At 35.6% G+C, this 15186-nt stretch overlaps 2 protein-coding genes across 2 annotated transcripts in view; both read right to left on the reverse strand.

Annotated features, from left to right (window-relative positions):
* Positions 1-5562, reverse strand: part of LOC140172600 (cystine/glutamate transporter-like) — a 34087-nt gene extending 28525 nt beyond the window's left edge. The window contains exons 1-3 of the mRNA XM_072195738.1: positions 5472-5562; positions 825-950; positions 303-399 (exon numbers count right to left, since the gene is read on the reverse strand). Of these exons, the coding sequence (XP_072051839.1) occupies positions 303-399; positions 825-950; positions 5472-5562 (314 nt within the window). The remainder of the gene's footprint in view (positions 1-302; positions 400-824; positions 951-5471) is intronic.
* Positions 5563-8699: 3137 nt separating this feature from the next.
* The window catches only part of LOC140135930 (uncharacterized), an 89596-nt gene continuing 83109 nt past the window's right edge, over positions 8700-15186 (reverse strand). Inside the window, exons 23-24 of the mRNA XM_072157607.1 lie at positions 13020-13151; positions 8700-12258 (exon numbers count right to left, since the gene is read on the reverse strand). Coding sequence (XP_072013708.1) covers positions 12164-12258; positions 13020-13151 — 227 coding nt within the window. The 3' untranslated portion in view covers positions 8700-12163. The remainder of the gene's footprint in view (positions 12259-13019; positions 13152-15186) is intronic.

A 15186-nucleotide genomic window follows, 5' to 3' on the forward strand; every position in this document is an offset into this window, starting at 1 on the left:
ACCCCTGCCCGTACCACACACCCCACACGTAATCTACACATACAACGCATTAGGAAACGAATTTGGAGAAAACCTTCTGTTAATAAAATACTATGCTGAGCCACCAGCCTGGGTGGCTCACGCTCCAGTTATTTCAGATGATTGAGCTCAGTAATACATCAAAGAATGTCTTCCAATTCATGAAAACAAATAGATAATCCGCTTATCGGATTAAAAGCTTAGAGGGAAGGTCTTGTTGCTCAGCGAGTGTTTGTAATTATCAGAAGGTTTTCTCCAAATTCATTCTCCAATGGTCGTCTTACCAGCCGCTATATGCCCACATTCCTGAGTAGAAGGCTAGTGGGAGAGAAGAAAGATCTACTGATGAAGTAAATGCACCCTGGAAATTATCTGTGTGTCCTGAAATAAACAAAATAAAATAAAAACAAAAGCACATATTCGACTCTTTTCAAAAACCATAAAGACACATGGATGCTAAAGCATTTAGCTTGCAGTATCCATGGATCGAATTATGTGTTAAGTAATTCCAGCATCAATAATCTCTCGGTTCATCAAAATTCTCATGAGATGTTAAACGTTTTTCCAGTTTTTGGCCTCAGCGTAAAATTACAACATACCGCATAACAACCACAATTATAGTTCAGTTTATGTAGGAATATTTGATTGCTGTTTCAGATAACATACTAATAGCATAACAATAAAATTATATGAAGACGTTTAGTGTCCCTTATATAATATATTATAATTTTGAAACAATTTAACTAGGAAAGGCTGAACAGCCATCTATTCTACTTAAATCAGATCTTAATTAGTCATTACGATACCTTGTGCAAGTCTTGTAATGCCCATAAGCACAATCATTAACAGACCAGAGAGCCTGGTTACATCGAGAAATATCTCTACACGGTAACTCCATGGTACACTGTAGATATTCAGAACTGTAATTGTAGCTGTGAAAACAATTAATATAAAAAAATTTAAAAAAGGAAAGAAAAAACAAGAAAAAAACGTGTTGAGGCGCTTATCAAAGCTTTTTATGCGGGATTCGAAAAACCTACTGCATGAAGATTTTGTGATTTCAATCAAAATACATGTCTTTATCATACTAATATGTCAACATCAGCTGTGTTAATTTGTTGATTTATCTACAGAAAAGAATAATAGAACTGACCACAAAAGTTCAATGTTATTTTATGCTGTGATTTTGAGTTACATTGACAAAAATTAGGGTTGACAGTGCCACGTGGGAGACCACATGGCTTCATGTTTTCGAATTCAAATGCTATGGTTTTTTTATTTAAAAAAACAGAGTACGTGTATAGGAGATTTACATGCAAACAAGAAAAAGCATAGCAATGTTTTGCGGATTTTAACGAGTTGTGGTCAGAAGTAAGACAGTTATATTACTTTAAAATTAAAACATTAAAAATACTAAAAAGATAAAATATTGCGTATAAAATTGTATATTCATACGTATGAGGACACAGTTGGTACTGTGAAAGCGCTCCCGGTTGGCGATCAAATTTTAAGTAGTGTTGAAGTCAAAAAATCTTCTAATTTAAGATATTGCGTGTTTTTGATTTTACAAATCAATACAAATCAATTTCAAATTAAATTATCTTGAAAATGATATAATTATATTTTGTGAGCTAATAATAAATATTGAAGGATTGTGTTGTGGGCCATATCTAATCATTATAAAACAAAATATGCAATTTTTGCAATTAAAAAAACACCCACAAGTAGGGCCCTAATAATATTTTTTTGTATTTTAATAACCATACTGGACGCAGCTGCTTAAATAGCTCTTAATTTGTTTGATTAAATTAATATTTTTATTAAATGTTGGTAGAATAATGCCTTGTGCGAGTTAGAACTTGGTCAGTTCCCTCGGATCGCGATGTCCAACAGTAGAGGCGCGTAGCGCCGACATCAAGGCGCGTTAGCGCCGAGGCTGTTTGTACATGGTATATTCAACAACTCTTCCTATACCTTTGTACAGGAGCCAACCGTTGTTAATCCGGGATGAATCCACAGCACTTGCAGTAGTATATATACGCGAACGCAAGGTTACGCGTACTCGTTACGCATGATCGCGTAAAATTCGCCATGCCTGGAACTTGCGTAAACATAAACTCTCTTGTGTTAGCGGTAGCAGCTAAATATTACCGCTTTATTCTTTAGTTTTATTGCTGATATCAACAGAGAAATTCCGCAATCTTCTTGTAAGGTTGAGTGGCAATGACAAACGGACATTCCGAATGAAAGAATCATGTGAATTAGACATCTTTAGCTTGTTTCGTTGTTGAAAGGGATTCAATCATGTTTCACCGTTGTTCATCACCGATTAACAACTCGCGTCCGGCGCGTTTGCGTGGTTTACTTCCGCAGACGACGCGGCCGCATCGTTGTTAATCGGTGATGAACAACAGTGAAACATGATTGAATCGCTAAGTCAAACCTCATAATTACTTTTGGGCAGTGGCAGAGGCTCTATACTAGAGCTATGTGTGTGTGCTACAAGTGTGCCGCAAGTGTGGATAATTTAGGGACGCACCATTAGATATTATGGGGGTGGGAGCTAGAGAGTTAGGGTCATAACAATTTTTTCACTCATTCAACGTCATTTTTTACCATCTTGGAGAGTAAGAAACTCCCTAGCCTCATCCCCCACCCCCACGATAATATCTATTGGTGCGTACCTCAGAGGTAATAACTGCACACTAGTCTTTTTGATGTAAGGGTATTGTGAAATACCTTAAACATTGTGCTTTGGAACCGAGGCAGACCCAGGGGATATTCCGAGGTCCATAGCACAATATTTAAATATTTCACAATATCCAAAAAATAACTAATGCAAAGTCATTAAAACCTATTCACCGATTTGCCCATTCAGAAAATCATAAAAATCACAAAATTCAGTTTTCCACCTTTGTTAGTAGCATAGACTGATGTACTGACATAACCTGCAAGTGGCTGAGCCGAAAGCCGTGTATTAAAGACAAAATAGGACATTTTTATACATGAAAATGTAATAACATTTCTCTATGTAGAGAAATTAGCTCCATGTATTTGAATGGGTGTTTCTCCTGCTGTGTTCCTCTTTTTTTGCCCAATTCCCAATATTCAGTGACAATATTTTAATGACTTTTTTCTCTTCACTTTTTTAGTAACTTGTACTCATTTTTTTTTACACTTTCGCTGAATGGCCTTCAACCTCATTCAAGGATCGAACCATCACTCTTTTAATTCCATCTGTAACATTTTCCTCTTTTAAATTTGAAAACAATATATAATTCAAATTTTATATTTCATTTTTCCTGTAAAAAATCGAATAACCGATTAATCCTAACCCTACTGTATACTACAAAACACTACTTGATATGCGCTGTTCGTGCGGCATCCCACGTGGTGTGATGACGCAATCGCCCTAAGTGATATATAGGCACGGTTTCGCTGGCCAGCGATGCCCAAGACCTGTGGCAAAGTGGCGCCGACCGAGTGCTTGGCATGCGAGGGGTCTCGGGTTCGGATCCCACCCAGAGCAAACAACTTCTTTCTTTCTTTTCTCTCTTTATTCTTTCCTTCTTTCCCTTCCCGTCGCCAAAAAGCCCTTAGGCGGTTAGGGTTAAGGAAATACCGCTAGGGACCAATCACACGCAATCACACCAGCGCGCAATCATGAAATGTCCAAATACGGTGTAAAATGTTCGAACGCATAAAACGTCACACGACGCGATCATTGTAAAATGTACTTCTGTATATAACGTCTGCACGACACGCCATCACATTTCAAACTTATTCATTACATTTCTACATGCATACTGAATTATACTGCCGAGCGCACACAAGAATACTGTTTGGGCGCACTACTGTTTAACTATTGCAAATTTAACTTGATACTCTGCATTTCCTCGTAATCAATATTCTTCTCATCTATATTTAAGTTGGCGGAACTTTATTAATTAATGGTGCCTACTCTTTCTAACTATGCAAGCAGCAAATCTTTTGACAATTCTAAAAGCCCGTCTTTCAATAATACTTCGTTGGTATGCCTCATGTCCACATTATCAAATGGTTTCAGCTTTGAGATAATGCCACATTGTTTTTGGTGTGAATAATTAAAAGTGTTTCCACTTAGCGGTAAGTTTGTGGTGTCCCTAATCTCCGTCGCAATCTATGGGGACCGTGTAATAAAGGGACTGGAAACAGCTGATTGATGGCTATTGTTTTCAGATAATCTGTTACGAAACCATGCGAGGGCTATTATAGCAGCGCAAGCTCTGGTAGTTCTGATCTTGGGCGGAAAGACTGCATAATGACCAACCCAGTGCTGTAGCTGATTGTGGAGCAAATCACACATTGTGGTTTTAAGGGATCCAAAATGAGCGTTTATTGCGTTTCGACAGTATTTTTTGTGGGACATGAGAGCACCTCAGACCTATCGAATTGCATTCTGAATAAGAAGCATGTCTTTCTGATATCAAATAATTTTCATTTTTTAAAAATCACAATATAAGTACAAATTTTATGACAAATTATAAAAATTTGATATAGTCTACAGTGTGTTTATTGATGCTAATCATCATGATCATGTAATAATCATATTGATATCAAAATTAATGAAAGATCCTATTTTTTTTATTCCAAAAACATGTTGAATTAGTCTCAAACGTGGTACACCACAGTCAAGACTAAAATCGACAGTTTTTTGATGATATCTTCGGAAATATACCGATTTGGAAATTTTCATAAGAAAAATATGAGTTTTCATCTGATATCAAAATCTGCATTTTGATGGGGGTAAAGTAGGGGGATAAAAAATTGTTTTCATCAGTTTGGTTTTTGCGGGGGTTAGGGAGTTGAAACCCAATGAGATGGTTTGCTAACTCAATCCCTAAAGAAAATTACAACCCCTACCTAGAGTAAAATTTAAAATTGGCCAAATAAAATACAAAGTTTCATCTTTATGTTGGGCAGAAATCGTGTAAAATTTAAAATTTGCATAATACACGCAAAATTCCATCTTAATTTTGGGCTAAAATAGTGTACAATTGAAATATTTTTCGTGCTTCACGGGCAATTATCACAATAAGTACTCGTGAAATAAAGTGAAAGTTTAGGCTGCCAGACGATCACTCAGAATTATGGTGTAGCAATCATTGACGTATACGGGCTCTTACTTGCATCTTGAAATTTGGCTGGCTTGGCCTGGAGCCCTGTCTCGGATTGAAACCTCGAGATCAGGAGCAGAAGAGCCAAGACCAAGACCGAGACCAGCAGGTCAGAGACCGTGACGTTTCTAAGACCAATCTTAGCTGGTCTAGACTTCCATGTACATCCAACTTACATCCAGTGGACAATATTTTAATGTATAACGATTCATTATCAAATGTTCGATAAAAAGAGCCTTATAAAAGTAAATAAATTTGTAAAACATTCAAACGAGCATGTGTCTTAACAATACTTACTGAGAACGAATACTGCGATTAGTTTGACGGCATTTACAGGAATTGTACGTTCGCATCCAGGAAAAGCCGGTGCTATCAAATACTCAGCCATTGTAATCGATACGATACTATTGGACGCTGGTCTAATAATCATGATGAAACAATACACATATACAAAAGCTATAAACCTATTGTAGGCTGTCAAAATATACAAAAAAGTGCCTCCGGATTTTCTAAACATTGTGCCTAACTCTGCTAAACTTAAGGCACCAAAGGTAGCAAAAACGCCACAAGCTATCCACATGATGAGAGCCCATCCGACTGACCCGCCAGCGTTTTGTAGAATCCCTTTTGGTGAGATGAAAATTCCACTCCCGATAATGGGGCCTATTGTCATGGCAATACAACTCCATAGTCCAAGCTGGCGTTTAAGTACAACTGGTTCGTATTTGACTGCATTAGGCATGCTTTAAAAGTAACTCAGCTTTTGGAGCTCGGAGCGTTGTTTAGCGCTGATAACCACTATGCACTTCCCTGCTACCATTCAAAGTCGAGCGTTGCATGTGAGTGAATTTGTGTGAAGTTCTCAGCACAGGATCATTCCGATCATCCAATGTAGCTGTATCAAGTTTGAATTGCCTTCAATGAGGGCGTGTAGATACCTTGTGAAATTACAGGGCCTGTGAAATTGTCCCAGGAAATTGTGCGAATATAATTACGTACAGACTTATAACGAGTCATGACTCGAGACTCGACTTTTCAAAATGAAATGACTCGACTCGGATCGTGACATTTTCCCTATTTAGATTGTACAGTGAGTTGAGTCATATGGCTCGACTCCACTTGAGCTATTGCTAGAAATTATTCGACTCGAGCATTAAATGACTCGACTCGTTACAACTCTAGACTAGATAGACTTCACGAGTTTTGCAATTAGGTTGTGCAATTCTGCGGTGTCTTATTGGTCAACTTGGTTACTAAACAGTGTCTTATTGGTCAACTTGGTTACTAAACAGTGTACTTCGGTTATATTTGTAAATGCGCTTTTATAAATACGCACGTGACCACCTCCGCGCTGCCATAACAGCTTGTAGGGAGTAAGTCTCGAAGCGACCTTCTACATAGCGGGTGGTCTTCCTATACATCTGAATGCAAAGGCGGAACAACATGAGACTACTGTGCAGCAAAATTGTCTATTTAGTTCAACTTTGTGATTAAATTATAAACGTTTCCGTCGTTGAATATTTTTTCCGTCGTCAAATACTTTCAAAATGTTGTTTTTGATAACATTATTACAAATTCGGAATCCCCCATGTGTAATAATTTTACTATTCAATTAATTCTTAATGATATTTATCTATATCTATATTATTTGGGCTCTGAAACCGCTGTGCTGATTCCCAGTAGAGCTAACTGAGAGATTACAGAAAAATAAAGCATGATCATTTCTGTCTATCCTTCTCTGCTGTTTTATTCTGAAAGGAAGATTATCGCATGAAATCCAAATTTTGCCACATTTATGCCAATTTCCATGTAGTTTTTTTATGTTGATTTTAGGTAGTTGGTGGTGTGAGTTCTTACGCCTTTGTTTGTCAGATGGTGAGAGTATCACTACATGTGATATGAGACGGACACGGTTGGACTATATGAGTAAAATAAAAAAAAGGCAGTGAAATGTTGCTTCTTCTTTGTGTAACCACTTTTGTAACCCAATGTTCTTACCTAGTAAACTGACAATAATGCAGTAAAAACATTGTTCGCACTGTACTCGCTTATCACTTGACCACCATGTTAACCGTTATTGATTGTTGCAATGCTAAATATCCTAAAAGGATCCAATAATATTTCTATGTTCTCTAAGTTTTGACTCTACCGGATGAGAGTACCGGGTACCTTGTAGTTTCTCTCCCTATTGTACCATCATACCACAAGGAAAGGAGTGACCAAATATCACTAATTGCTTAATGTCTTTAATAGCTAAATGGTAATATTTTTTGGTTGTGATATTTCCTGGTTTTGGTTACAACAGCCATACATGCCTATTGCTTGAATGACCTATTTAGATTCTGGGAAGTAAAGACAGAAACTAATACTAACTATTACTAAAGACACCCAAGGATTTGAAGCAATTCGTGTTTTTACCCTTTTAATATTTTTACAATCGCAAATTTCCAATTTGCGAGTGTTCTGTTTTTGGTCAGTTCTTCTTTCTTTCTTTCTTCTGTCAAACTTTTAACGAGCCATCGTAGCCATATGCTTTAAGCCAATGTAACCATATTTGGTCACAAGGACCATTGGGTGGGGGCACAAATGTGGCATAACCAACTCGGGGTCAAAGGTCATCCAAAGGTCATTATGGCCAAAATGCGATTTTCACTAAAAATGCTTCTTCTTCCACAAATTACATAACACAATGTCGTCGCTTGCATACCTGCATCGCCTTTAGCTAGTGTGTAAAAGTTGTACAAAGAATTGGGGTCAAAGGTCATTAAGGGGGTAAAATCTTACAAATGCATTATCTCAACATCCGTAAGGGGTATGGGCTTCAAACTCAGTGACAACAAATCTCATGACCAGTGGAACATTTTACAGGGGTCAGGTCAAAGGTCATGCAGAGGTCAAATTTAAGAAATGCATTTTCTGTACATCTGTAATGGGTACGGGACTCAAACTCTGTGACAACAAACTTAATGACCAGGGGAATATTTTGGAACACTTTGCAGGGGTCAGGTCAAAGGTTATCTGGGGTCAAATCTTATAATTTCCTTTTCTGGACATCTGTAAAGTGTATGGGGCTCAAACTCAGTGACAACAAATCTAATGACCAGGGGAACATTTTGCAGGGGTCAGGTCAAAGGTCAAATGTTAGAAATGCATTTTTTGGACATCTGTAAGGGGTACGAGGCTCAAACTCGGTGACAACAAACTTAATAACCAGGGGGAATATGTTGGAACACTTTGCAGGGGTCAGGTCAAAGGTTATCTGGGGTCAAATCTTATACCATAATTTCATTGTCTGTAAGGGCTATGGGGGCTTAATTTCAGTGACAACAAACCTCGTGACCCTGGAAACATTAAGGTCAAAGGTCAGGTCAAACGGCATTAAAGGGTTACATGCCTTGCGATTGTCTGCGCTCTGTGAGCGCAAATTATCTCTAGTTTCTTTTGCACTCCGACCATGGAAACAAAAAACATGAGACGGTATAAAGAGTGATAAATAAACGTTACAAATATTTTAAAAATTAACACCATTTTATTGTCACATCTACGTGTATGAAAACCCAGCTGACGGTTAAATGAATATTAAGTACAAGATTCAACAAGATAACAACACAGAATGAAAACACAACTGAGGTAGAAGAAATGTAAAAATGCATCTACCGACACGAAAATAATATGTGACCACGAAAGGATATAAAGTCGCAGGTTGGAAGTATCGAGACGCTCCAATTGTTGAGTTAATGTTCTTTGTTTGAAGACACCTGTATTGGCAGTGGTATGTCCTTTATAATGAATGGTGAACGGGGAGAACTTTGAATACGGAGTACAGCATATTATTTCCCCATTCGCAAAGGACATACTACTGCCAATACAGGTGTTTTCAAGCAAAGAACATCAACTCAACAGTTGGAACATTTCGATACTCCTAACTTGCGACTTTATGCTGATTTCGTAGGAGCAGATCATATAATTTTTATTTACATAGTACTGTTTTAGTGGTCTACATATGCTAGTCTGGATGTGCGCTAGTACGCTAACCCTAAACCTTACTATGACCCGAACACTTTAATACCAACCCTGACCCTTCCATATATAACATTCGAACTAGCGAGCCCTTTTTTATATTTCAGAATGGCGAAACGTTTTTCCTGACTGGCGAACTGTTTTGTCGGACCAGTGATCCGTAGAATTATTGCTTGCACGCCGTAAAATTTATCTTTTCTAAATGCTTACATTTTAGTCCTGTGATGATGTAATTTTAATTACCAGATATTTACAATAATTTTTAACATACATTTTAGAATTGAGTCAGGAGTCAATTGAAAATCTATATATACATAGTTGGCGAAAGATAATTTAAGATTGTCTGTTTACAATATAGGTTAGATACAAAAATCTTATCAAAAATCCTATTCAAAATAATTTGAATTAACTCCCAATCGACCCATTACGTTGGTAAATCTTTACAATGCTACAAATCATAGAACTAAATGTACTTGATGCATTAAAATCTATATATAGGCTAAATATCATGAGAGGGAAATATAGAACTAGAAGCAATTATGATAAGTTTCAATCTGTTATGTACCAGGGAGGTAAATAACAGGTCAACTAGGTGGGCATTTGCCCACCAAGTAAATTATTTTGCCCACCCAGTAAATTCAACTTGCCCACTGCCCAAAAATGCCCACCCAGTAAATTATTTGCACCATATAAACTAGAACCATGATGATATCTCTTTAAATAACTGCTGTTATTTGAAAGTGATGTATCTTTTCTTAACATGTGCCAATTTATTTAGTTACGTTGAACTTTGATACAGAAATAAATATCGCACAGAAAACAATGGTATAAGAAGCTAAAATTTTAACAACAAAAAAACAAATATTTTGTGCAATTTCCACACAAAACCTGAAAAATTCTCTGAGCTCATAATTTGAAGTCTTTATTGGTGTGGGTTTAGTTTTGAGACATGATTTGAAATCAATCGAGATAATACATTTCTCATTTCAAGAAGTGCCTAGAATACATAATGGTTTTTTTTTTGGTTTTTTTTTTGTTTTTTGTTTTTTTCTCCTTTCAACTGTGATTCAACCTGGTTCTCTATCATTTTGTGCAACATTGTAACCATTACTTAAATACAAAATAATACAAAATACAAAATAATACAAAATATTATTGTTGGGAAATAGGTCGAAAAACTTCAAGGTCGGCCATTACTGCCTAAAATGATAGTACCAATAAATTCATTAAAAAAAAATGGGAAAACCAATATCACATGCCAGGAAATACTTGTAAACATTAAAAATATTAATATGCCTACTTGGCAAAACACTGGGTATGCAATCCTTTATATTTCAGTAATAAGCATATGTAAATAAGTAAATAAAAATCAATTTAGTTCATGTTTTTAAATTAAAAGCAAACAGATGTTCATAATTTTGTATCAAATAATTTCAACACATTTAGCAAATCAGATACTAATTAGCATATACCGTCTCTAATCTGTGACTATAATATGTGTGATATTGGTTAGATGTTACAAAGTAACTGTTCAAAATTTTATTTCACTACCGTACCAAATAAAAACATTTCCCTTCCCATCATTTTTTCTTTTTCCAAGTTTGGGAACTATCACAAAAGGCCATTTTCCTAAGGTCCATATTATGGGGGAGGTTAAATTTGTACATTTAAGCCGATTTCTTCGCAAAAACATGTCCTCATTTTAGAACTGCCCACCCAGTAAATTATGTTCCCTGATTTGAGAGCAAAAAAAAATTAAATTGCCCACCCAGTAAATTATCCTTATTTACCTCCCTGTTATGTACAGAAAGCAAAATAAAATAATGTGATGCGATCAAGCAAAATCAGTAGAAACTCGGAAATATTGATCTTGAGATATAGCCTAAACAAAGGAAACATTTCCTTTTGTTTCCTGTTGTTTTGGAAACTATTTAATTGCTCATATCTTTGGAACTGGTTGTTTAATTTGAATGGGTTTTACTTCAATAAGAAATTGAATAATTATTATTTCCGAGTCCCGACTGATTTTTGTTTGATCGCATCACATATTTCAAAATTAATAGAAGCAGCTAATAACCTTTATATAACCAACATTTAAATGTTTTCTGTAAAACATTTGTGTTTGCTGTGCAGTAAATTACCAACAAATGTTATTTAATGTTATGAAAACGTTTTATACCATTAATGTACCCTTTATATAACCCGACATTTAAACGTTTTCTGACAACCTTTTATAACCTTTTGCGAATGATGTCGAAAACGTTTTGTGTTTGCTGGGTATTTATATAATTATACAGGGGTTAAAATAACGGGTACCTTAATTCTTTTATTTCTATTATTACTTCATATCATTATAGCTTTATAACCCTAGTCCTAATCTAACTACATTCGGGTTTTAATCACTTTAAATTTAGGTTATATCAGTGATTCCAGCAAAAGTGTTACAAATAACTTTAAAGTGAAGGACAAGTCAATAAAATTGTCATAAAGTATTTATTTCATTTGAAACTAGGAGATAAGCTAAGTGTCCGAACCAGTCCGAACGGACAAACTGCCCAAGCAAAAACAAAAATGTGATATTTTATCCTTATGATGCCGTAGATGTACAGTTCGTTATCACCCACCTGACTTAAGGCGCTTCATTTAAATAAATTGAATACTCCCGTGTTCGGTCTTGTCACAAGCAGGGTATTAGCATATGCAATCTCTTTGCAAAAATGCAAAAATCTGATTTTTGTGATCTGTTTTTGATTTACTGATTTTGGGAATCACAGGTAGAGCCTTTAAAGTTAAAGTAGTCGACTTTATCAGTTACAATTTATATACATAACAGACCTCTGAAAATACCGGCGAAAAGCTCCTGGAAACAATCATTTTAAAATATAAACTTAACTTTTTCTCATTTGTCTTTCACATTAATGCCCTTTTACAAACTTTTGTCTGTGCTAAGAATCACGAATCGTAATGTTTTACAATCTTCTAAAAATAAGACATAAACCTAAGGCAATTACGGTGGTGCAAAGTGAAGCCATGGCGGACTCAGCTGTTGATTTGACGATTTTAGCTGAAAAGAAATTGAGAATAACAATTTATGTGTATTGTATAACAAATTGGAATAGTCAATTATATTGATAACAATAGACTGCGTAAGGTCTTTCTTTTGTAATGAGATGATGAATTATGATGATGAATACACCTTATGACGATAATGATACAACATTTTCATGTATTACTATTATTAATAATACTTATTATTAATATAACCATCATCATCATTATCATTAAGGTATACAGTAAGCCAAAGAATTAAGGTACCAGTTGTGTTCACCCCTGTATATCCCAAATAAAGACAAATATGTCAAAATTAAAACAAGTAGCCAATACCTGTCATGCCTGTACTCTACAGCTCTTGAAATTGGTTGAGAATTAAAGAAACAGTGATCTAAAACCTAATGAAGAAACGAAATCAAAAGTTCCACTTTTGTGTTCTAATCAATGAAAGCACGACGCTAGATTTAACGTGCTAATTAATGGAAGCACGGCGCAAGTTCCCTTGTTCACGAACCCTCTGTGTACAAATCAATAGGCCATGCAATGTAATAAACTGCAACTTTTAAATTGACATCTTCCTTGGGTTTTTGGATCGTTGTGTCTTTATTTCTTGAAAAATTCCAACGAATGAGGTCTTAAATTCGAGCTAAAAGATGCAGCTATTGGCTGCTGGTTCCAATTATGACATATCTGTCTTTGTTGAAAATATACAGGGGATGAACATAACTGGTACCTTATTTTTCTGGCTTACTGTATATACAGAGTATTACTTACTTGGTTCATCACATAAGTCCCCTGTGTAACCCACTCGACAGTTACACTTGAAACTGGTACTATATTGTGAGATGAGTTGGCAGTTGCCGCCGTTCAGGCATGGATTACGAGGCGAGCAAGAGTTTTGAAAGCCTGGGAATAAAGAAAAAGAATCTCATCATGCTCTGTATGAATACCTTTTACTCCTAATTGTGCATAATAAAAACGATTAATGCCGAGTGGTCATATTCTCACAAAGTAACGGTGGTCAGTTTTCCGGGGGAAATTCTAACCGAATAAATGCTAATACAGCATGGAAATTGTGCCAAATAATGCCAAATAGTAGTTGGTTATTTGCTTTTTTCACATGCGTTGGACTAGCGTTTTAGGGAAACTCGACAACCTCCTGAAAACTGTTAATGTTAGAGAAGCACTCAATACTTGAAATGACAAGTTTTATCATTTAGATAATCTATGGTTTTATAAACATTTGTGATAGAAGCATTAAAGGAGTATTTCGTGATCCTAGCATCCTCTTTTTATGACATTTTTCAGTAGATATCCACGAAAAAAAGCTTATTCCCAAAATTTCAGTTGTTTCCGATTTTGCGTTTGCGAATTATGAATGATTATATGTATTACACTGCTCCATAGACAATTTGTTGTAATTTCGTTCTGGTGCACCAGAACGAAATTCAAATTTCACGATATCTTTGCTAAACGAAATAATCTGCAAGAAATATTTTGTATATAAACATTATGTAGCCATAGGTTTCCAGTGATATAAAAATCTCAACTTTTTTTGAGAAAAGTGGGGGGATGAGGCTGTGGATCACGAAATGCCCTTTTAAAGCACCATGAGCATAAGTGTATGGTATAGGGCTATAATAATAATATCCAACTTAATTTCGTAAAACGCACTTGAAACGTATTGTTTTCTTTTAAATGTCAAAAAGAAGCAAACTCATGTTTGATAGGCTGTAACTAGAGATCTGTAAAGGAATCTGCTCAAAATGAAAATAACATTGAAAAGAGCACATTCTACACGTCTAAATAAAAAAAAAGAATTGTTGCAATTGTTTAAGGGATCTGGAAATAGCGTTTTGAGCGTTTTGACAGTATTTTTTGTGGGACATGAGAACACATCAGACATATCGAATTGCATTCGGAATACGAAGAATGTCTTTCTGATATCAAATAATTTTAATGTTTTGAAATTCACGAGATAATACAAATTTTATGACAAATTATTAAAATTTGATATTTTTCACATTTTTGATATATAACAGTCCTCAGCTGGGAGGAAATTGAAAATGTTGATCTTTCATATTGAAGATATGGATTTTTTTCCCCAAAAGACCTCATTTTTTTGTGTTTTGGGAAAAAAATCCATAACTTCAATACGAAAGGTCAAAATTTTCAATTGATCGTCGGCTTTTCATCCCACCTACATACACTTTAAGTATAAATCATCAGATTTATAAAGTTTACTTCGAGTACTGTTAAATATCAAAATATCAATTTTTAATCATTTGCCATAAAATGTGTATTACATTGCGAATTTCAAAAAAAATCAAAATTATTTGATATCAGAAGGCCATTCTTCGTATTCAGAATGCAATTCGATATGTCTGATGTGCTCTAATGTCCCACAATAAATACTGTCCAAACGTTCATACCCATCCCTTAAACCAAACTCAAATTATACTCATTTGAATAATCCACCCATTTTTGTAGCTGCACACGGTTTCACTTCCCAAGTACCTCTAATATTGATGATTGGTAAAGGCGCGATATTTAAATGCAAATAAAGTTACTTGGCAGGTGTGGTTTTGATCAATAAATTTTACATAAGGGTTCTTCTTTAATTTGAATTTGAATTTGATTTTGAAATTGCACTACATTATAATGAAACGGGCCAAATGACAACATGGCGCCGCAATTTACCGCACGGGAGCGCACGTTTCTGTCGACGAAGTATCATGAAAATAAGAGTCCCACTGAAGTTCAGCATCTTTTTTGTCTCATATTTCCCACAGCTAATCGAATTCCATGTAAGGGAGCAGTATATACGAATGTGAACAAGCTCAATGTGCATGGGACACTAAGGAACAGACACCCAGACCACAAACTGCTAGATCACAAGTGAACATTGCTAGAGTTAGACATGCGTTACAGCAAGACCCAA

This window comes from Amphiura filiformis, chromosome 16, assembly GCF_039555335.1.
Source record: "Amphiura filiformis chromosome 16, Afil_fr2py, whole genome shotgun sequence".
Lineage (NCBI taxonomy): Eukaryota > Metazoa > Echinodermata > Ophiuroidea > Amphilepidida > Amphiuridae > Amphiura > Amphiura filiformis.